Raw genomic sequence first — 8,534 nt, forward strand, 5'->3', positions numbered from 1 at the left:
ATTAGAATTTGCTTATCCGGCCGATGACACTTCAATTCACCTGTTTCTCTGAGTTGGAGTCACGATTTGAAGAAGTTTTCTAGAGAATTTTAATATTTTAGATATTAAAGAATAAAATGTAAGAACAATTAATTTCAAACGAACAAAAAACACACACACACAACATGGAATCATCTACAAAACCTTCAGAAGATAGCGTTAGCACTATTAAACTAGGACATCAAAAGATGCGTCGTAGGTCTCGTAGTATGACTCCATCGTGCAAAGATAGTTGTTCGGACAGTGGAAGTGGTTCATTTGACTTAAAAAAGAACATGGCAGAAGTTATGGCATCAGGGGACTTTAGAGGTTCTTATAATCAACTTCATTCTCCATACGATTCTGACCAAAGTGGTTCAGGTTTTCGGAAAACTACAGCAGAAATTATAAGTGAAGCTAGAACAATGTTACATGGAACTAGCAATAGCGGTATGTTTACAACTTCAATATATATGATACTCGTTTATGATAATATTTAAATAATTTTGACATTCAAGGTGTTCGTTTGGTCAGTACTCGTCGACCCATCACCCCTAGGGATCCACGACGACAATTATATGGAAAAGTTGCTCCACCTGGACGTCCACCAAGTGCATTTAGGTGAGGATTTTAACCATGAACAAATCTTAATATTTAGTGTTTTAATCTAATTTATTTCAGTCTCCGATATCTTCAATTGGAGGTTCGGAATCTACCAGCATTGGACCCAATTCCAATGCCAACAATTGATAAAGATTCAAACAAATCAGCAGCTCCTTTGCAATCAATGGGTCCAAAATTTGAATCATTTGACACAAAATACCAACGGAAGCTTCCTGCACTTCCGCAAAAAGTTAGAACCCCACCCAGAGAAAATGGTAAGTTAACTTTGTATACAAGAAGCCCACACTTAATAAGACTAAAAGTTTGGTTTTCTAAGTTGACAACCATGTAGAAAAATAGTTTTTAAAAAAAATATATAAAATATCGCACTAAAACTTATAACCGTTAAAATGAATGGTCAACTAATTAGAGACCGTTATATCTTGTAAGGATATACGAATCTTCTCGGACAGCCAAGCCGCTCTTAAATCTCTCGCGTCTGTCTCCACAAACTCTCGAACAGTCCACGATTGTCAATCATCTCTGAAGGAGATGACGGAACAGTTTAACATTCACCTCATTTGGGTGCCGGGCCACAGAGACATTCCGGGAAATTGCAAAGCCGATGAGCTCGCCAAAAACGGAACACTTCTGCCTTATGTTAGACAAAAACATAACATAGGAACACCACTTGCTACATGCAAATATCTTCTCAAGCAATATGCTTTAGAAACAACAAATACTAGATGGTCACAAAGTACCACCTGCCTGGCAACCAAGCAAATATGGCCAAGTATTGACTTAAAACGGTCAAAAGGCTTGATATCACTAAGCAGACAAAGTATAAGCTCTACAATTGGAGTAATAACGGGACACTGCCTCATAGGTAGACATGCTCTGAGGCTAGGGGTCTACACAAATGACTTCTGTAGAAGCTGCATGGACGAGGAGGAAGAGGAAACAGTCCAACACCTTCTATGTACATGTCCAGCACTCTCCATTAGAAGGAATTACTTTCTCGGTAATCCCTTCTTCGATAATACCAGTGAACTGGCAAATATTGACACAAAACGTCTCTCTAACTTTATTACAAGCACAAAATGGTTTGTTTAAATTCATTACTCTCCCATGAGTAACCTCATTAGTGGTATCACAATGGACCCTTGAGGTCTACGTGTGTCAATGATATCTAGACAGCCACTCTAACCTAACCTAACCTAACCTAGAGACCGTAAAATATACAGGAGACATTTAATTTGATTTTCTGAGCAGATGCTTTGCTTAGTTGGTCGACCAGCTCTTCTTCCTTTTTGTGTGAGCGGTTTCCACTGCATTGCTTGGCCTGCAATGCAGTCGTTACCTTTTCGAAGCGTATGTTCAATCCATTACCACTTACGTCTTCGTATTATAGATTCTATAGGTTCCTGGCCTATCCTTCTATGAAGGACTTCATTTGAAATACGGTTTTGCCAGAAAATCCTTAGGATGTTATGAAAACATCTATTTACGAAGGTTTGTAGCTTTCTTGTTATGGCTGAAGTAACCTTTCAAATGCTGCACCCATAAGGAGGCACAGATTCGACATTTGTACGAAACAGTCGTAGCTTTGTTCTTAAGCTGATATTGTTATTCCTCCAAATTTTTGACAGCATACCGAACGCAGCTTTTGCTTTACCGATGCGGCAGATGACGTCTTGTTCGGTTCCACCTTTGATGGAAACGATGCTTCCAAGGTATTGAAAGCGCTCCACATTTTCCACCGGTTGCGAGAAAATATTTATTTGAGAGGATGGTCGGGTTCCGAAGCTGTTTATGTTTGTTTTGCCGGAATTAATTTTCACCCCACAACTTTTGCTTCTCTCTCCACACTTGTTGTCATTTGATGAAGATCCATGATCCTATGAGAGAGTAAGCAATCATCGTCCACGTTATTCAAGTGTTTTAAATAGGATGTCAAAGTCCATTGGATCCCTCCGCTACCTGACGGAACTGAGCGCAGTACATCGCTTATCACAAACAAAAACAATATTGGGTACAGAATACAGCCCTGTCTAACTCCGCTTCAGATTTCAAAATCATCTGATATCCTATACCGTCGTGCAGAACGTGACACTAGGATTCATCATATGCAAATTCCTCTTCAATTTTCGCACTTTGTAAGATCTCCTTTTTTTGGGAGCTTGACAATAATTCCCTTCTTTTGCTCATCGAGGAACTTTCGATGTCCAAGGCTTCTTTTATGAGAGGATGAAGAGTTCGCTTGAATTCCATCAAGTCCTACCGCTTTATTGTTTTTATGTGCTTTAACTGCGGCAACGGTTTCATCTTTACTGGGAGGTGCGAATTCGGGAATTAGTTTCTTCAGGCGCTTCAGAAGGTATCGGCTGGGCGTTATTTGCTAACACTCGGTTAAAACCCGAGGAAAAGTGTTTTTTTTAAACCTTCTGACTTGCTCATCCACCGAACTTATCACTGTATCGTCTACTTCTTTCACCAGGTGATGCTTTAAGCTGTGTGTTCTGGTCAGCTCTTTGGTTATTCTGTAAACGGCCATGCTGTCACACCTGTTTGCAGCATCTTCTGCTTTTTGCGCCAATGCATTGATGTAGTTACGCTTGTCACAACGCACACTGCGGTGAACCTCTCTCTTTTTAATGCGATACGAGGACTGCAGCTCTTTTCTTTCTTCCTCTTGTGCAGCAGTTATTCGAGCCCTTATCTACATATGTATTTGCGTTCGTTGATCCTTGCCCAAGATTCTTCTGAAAGCCAAGTGTTGTTCCTTCCTTTTTTCCGACCGACTATTCTGTCAGCACCTGAAATGAAAAAGTTGTTCACAGCATTTCAATGGTGGTCAAACATAGTGCCACAAATCACAAGGCTATTGGCGTTGCAGAAGTCAATAAACCTCTCACTATTATCATTACAATTGCCGACTCCGTGAGCACCCATCACATGTCTAAGCCCGTTGTTGTTACTTCCAACCTTAGCATTGAGGTCTCCCATAACAAAAATTACATCTCCGCGGAGAGTGTTGTTGTAGGTGGATCCTAGTTGACTATAAAAACATTTTTTCTCTTCATCAGATTCCAGCTCCGTCTTTACGTAAAACTGTATAATGGTGACGGGTCGTACTCTACTTTGAAACCTAGCTTTGATAAGCCTTTCCCCAAGAGGCTCCCACGAAATAAGGCTTCTGGTTGCCGTTTTTGTAAGGAGTAACTTAACTCCAGCTTCTCGAGCGTTTCCTGGATCATGACCAGAGTTGAGCAATACAGTATTACGTGTCGGTGACTTGTTTTTGCCCGATCACAACCATCGCTTAACCTTAAGATATCTACCCTGTACCGCATAAGTTCTCTCTCTAATTGGAGGAATCAGGCATTGTGCGGACATTCATTTCCTGCCAACTCTTGCTAACTTATGTATATTGGGATACACAAATCATTGCCCGGAGGCAACCACGAGGTGGTAAAGCAAGAACTTCGACATGGCAAGAAAGTTACATTGCTGGTCTAAACCAAGTTTAAGGCAATCACCAACTTCCCGATCTGCCATGCTGCAGTCATCCAGATCTAGATATATCAAAACTGAAATTTCTCCAATTTTTGCATTCTATTTTTTCGCAATATTTTGTTCGAAATTGGTCTTTTTGACAGCTGTCACTCAATTAATGCTCCTAGTACCAAAACAATGGTTGCGTTCACATGACGCAGCAATTTATTGAAGTTTTTGGTGAAGTCATTAGCTCGCGTAGTGTGCCTGGCTAGGCATCCAAGATGGTGCGATTTAACTCCGCTAGAATTTTGGTGTGGGGTAATGTGAAGTCACTTGTCTACGTAGATAAGCCCGAGACGATTGACGCCTTAAAAGAGAATATTTTGCGCTTAATTGCTGGCATACGTCCTCAAAGAAATGGTCGAAAATTTTTTCCTCTCGGCTGGATTTTATTCGAGACATCCGCAGCGGTCACTCGCCCGAAATTGTAATTGCAAAACCTTACAATTAGAATGAAGCTGAATTCTTCTACATACCCTTAAATTGTATACGTTTTAATTTTACTTTTACTTCTAAAAACACCTTTTATGTACATTTTGGAATAATAGTACAAAAAAATTGAAGATCAAAGACGGTAATAAACTTTCCAGGACTTTCAGAGCCTTGTAAACATTTGAATTCACGATACTTTTAACTTCAGTTATATTATTTCGCTTTTATTTAGGTCAAACACCAAACCCATCGAAGACCAAACTCACCACCAACAAAAATGCTTCAAATCATTTCGATTTGGATTCAACATCAGCTAGCTCAAAGCCATCAGAGCCACATCCGTTAGCGTTACCTGCATTTTGTCAAGATGAAAATGAAAACAATTTATCAAATATTGGAATAAATATTCTTTCATCGAGAAAACTCTTCGCAAGGAACTATGACTTGCTGGCGCAAACATCAACGGAAACCCTTACGGATATGCTGAAGGAACATTCGGGAATCAAGGAGTGCACCGATGAAACTATCCAGCACATTTATGCCGTTAGTTTTGAACTATAACTCTGGTTTTCAGTGTAAACTTCATGTACCTTATTTATACAGATTTTGTTGGAGCTTTACAATCGTATTCGAAGTACACATGGAACATGGCGCAGTGCAGTCCTCGGAGGTTTATATGGCCTTGTTGAATGCACATCACCAAAAATTTTACTCGCAATTGCAAGGGTTGTCCTTGGGGTAAGTATTTTTAGGCGCAAACATTGTACCTACTGTTATTGTTCTTGATGGAATTTCACAAGAAAAATGTATATTATAGCTTCGTGTTACTGGAAGCAATCTCACTGGAGCTTGTAAGTTGGTGTTCAAGGTAGCTCGCAACGAAGCTAATGATTATCTATTTGACGAAACCGATGTACCGGAGCTTCTTATCGATGGACTGGGACGGGCTAGTCCATTAGACGAACCAGAAGCTTGTATTTATGGCTATGGAGCAGTGCGATTCCTTACAAGTGACAGCCAACAAAACCGGGAAACAGACGTGGTAGATTACAATAAGAACGATGCATTTTGGGAGCTGACCAGCGAATTACCACCAAAGCCCTCAACGGCACCTGAACGAGACACCAAAATAACAACTTTCCAGTTTCGTAGCAAGCGTCAAAGTTCTCTTAAGCAAATCTCAATTGCTCAGCGTCTATCGAAACATGGGGCAGTACAATTGATGGTTTTGCACTTGCAAATTGTAAATGAAGCCGGCGCAAGGAAAAAACTTACTGGACCACCCTTGCATGCACTGTATCAATTATCAGCTGCATTGAGAGCCTTGGCTGGAGCCCAACAAGCTAAAAACATTGAATTTGACAATTTACGGGCCCAGTCAGCTCATGATCGTGCTTCAGCTGATAAAATGACTAGATATTTTGGCGAAACAAGCCCTGAAGTTGACTTCATTCACCTGGAATTAGCATGCCCTCATCTGATTAAGGCTGCCGAGATTTCGATAGGGGAATTGGAAATTCAGGCTAACATTATAAGGACCTTGAGGTAAATTTTATTTTCAATTAAAGAAATTGGAATATTACTGACTTTATGGGTTGGCTACTCGTAAAGTGTTCTTTCAGAAGATATGAGGTGCTGTGAGGCTCTGGCAGAGTTTACAGGAAAAATTGGCATGCTTTTGGGTCCAAGTCGGCATATATTAAGTGATTCGCCAAAAAAGCTTTTGTCTATCCTGAGCAGATTGGGATATATTTTGGGAAATATATTGGCTCGTTTTAATAGTGCTAGAATGCAGGTAAGTCAGCTAGCAAAGCTTAAAGAACATCATTAAACCCGGTTTTTATAGTTCTATCAAAACGATGTGGCAATGGAGTATTTGTTCGACGCGTTGGTTTTCTACTCTAAGCAGAAACTAACTTTACAAAATCATTTGGGCGACACAGTTGTAGATGTCCTGATAAAGTTGATTCGTGTCATTGCTAACATGGGCGTCAATTGCGAAGTGGGTTGTGGACTGGGCCAGAAGAATGGACTAGGAGATATATTGCTGCATATTCTGAAGAGATTAAATCAAATAAGAGAGACAAATATGGTAGATACTCAAGAAATTTTAATCTTTTATTTTATTTATAAAATATTTCCGTCTTACATTTGCAGAACCCTGAAATGCAAGAACTTTTAAACGCCACTCTTGGTGCTCTCCATAACTTATGTTTCTATCAGGATCAGTCACCCGATTCTGTTCCAATAAGTGGGGAAAATTGTGAAGGAAGCATTTCTAATATTCTGGTCGATTTAGGTCCTGTGTTATGCCAGAATTTACGAAACGGTCCCGATCCAGTTCGAATTGAAGCAATTCGTGTGTTGGGAAATCTAAGTCGCAATCAAATCGCTCGAATGGCTTATTGCAAAGCTGGCGGTCTAAGGACAATTGTTCACTGTTTAAGTTCTCCGGAATATAATCTTAGAACAAGCGCGGTTGGAGTTTTAGTTAACCTCTTAGGAGATTGGGAGAATCGTACTCCATTCATGGAACTAAAGGGGCAACTCATTTTAATGGAAATGCTTAAGATGTACCTTCAACAAGAGGATTGGTTGGTAGCTGGAATTATATGTCAAGCTTTTTGGAATCTTCTTATTGATACACATAACGTGATCAACGTATTGGGTGAAAAACTAACTGACGAGCTGTCTGATATTCTAGCCGAGTATTTGGATGAGCATCGTTTTTTCAAGGGCGTTAGTCCGGATTCAATGTGGGAACAATTTGCATTGGTGGCAACAGATCTTTTGGAAAGGATTCAATCGAATCTGGGTTCTCCATTCCAGTCCTATGAATTAGACAGTGGGACCGATGAAGATGATGTTCATATCGAGGGTTTAGGTGGAGATCAAAGTATTTAATGCATAAAATTAAACTCTACGCAAAATTATAATAATTGTTATACGGATATAGATTTTTAAGATATTTCATGTAGTACCATTTAATCAAAAAAAATAAATTTGAAGAAAGTTGATCTAAAAAAAGGGGAAACACTTACAAATATTATTAATAGTTACTTTTTTAACATAATTTTTATTTACATTCTTTATCGTGTGTTATATGAATACGAAAATTCATACAATTAATAAAGCTTACCTTTTCATCAAAAAAAAGAAAATAGTTTTTCATTTCTAAACCACATTTTAACTTTGACAAGTATTGTAATCCAGTGTGACCCATATTATGAACCAAGCCCTCGAAATCCCTTTGTTCGGGTTCAGAGCACAGTTGAAACTTTATCCTGGTCAATGAAAGTAAATAGAAGTGTTTTGCATCTAAACTTTTCCTGAAGTTGACAGACATTCATTGCAACGCATCATTCATGAAACCCGTTTCCGTAAACAGTCCAAATAAAGAGGAATTCATACCTGAGCCCTTGAAATTTAACTTAACAAATTATTGAAATTCCCGAAGAAGACAACAATTTTATAAATTTTGTATTTATTTCTGATGAGACTTTTCTAAACGTCAATGGTAACAAAGAAAAATGCTTTATATAGAGTACAAAATATGGACCTAGGTTCAAGTGACTTTAAAACGTAGCATCGAGAAATATCATTACGTTTCTAAAAGTACGATAAATGTCAGTAGGCTTGATAGATTTTTAATTCGACATATACATATTTATAATATAATATTATTTAAGACGTATATTTTTCAAATTGGCAATAATTTTTCGAATTGATCTTTTGACAGCTGTCACTTGATTTTTAGTCTAGTGCGCATCCATTAAACCGAGTGTACACTTAGGACGCCATTGGTGCTGTGGAGAAGAGTATCGAAAAAGAATCCAATGAGAACATCTGCCAATGGAGCTATCCACTTTATAGAAGATATTGCGGAAGGGTCTTGGCTTGCGGGCTTACTAAATCCAACTTCT

At 38.9% G+C, this 8,534-nt stretch overlaps 1 protein-coding gene across 1 annotated transcript; it reads left to right on the forward strand.

The window, feature by feature from the left end:
• Window positions 1–7,772, forward strand: LOC129941063 (armadillo repeat-containing protein 2). The gene is made up of 9 exons (XM_056049605.1): window positions 1–468; window positions 537–639; window positions 700–896; window positions 4,844–5,154; window positions 5,215–5,349; window positions 5,429–6,156; window positions 6,223–6,406; window positions 6,458–6,703; window positions 6,769–7,772. Exons 1-9 carry the CDS (start codon window positions 165–167, stop codon window positions 7,513–7,515), a joined length of 2,955 nt encoding a protein of 984 aa, XP_055905580.1. The 5' UTR covers window positions 1–164; the 3' UTR covers window positions 7,516–7,772.
• The last annotated feature ends 762 nt before the right edge of the window (window positions 7,773–8,534 follow it).

Source organism: Eupeodes corollae, chromosome 1 (genome assembly GCF_945859685.1).
Source record: "Eupeodes corollae chromosome 1, idEupCoro1.1, whole genome shotgun sequence".
NCBI classification, from domain to species: Eukaryota; Metazoa; Arthropoda; class Insecta; order Diptera; family Syrphidae; genus Eupeodes; species Eupeodes corollae.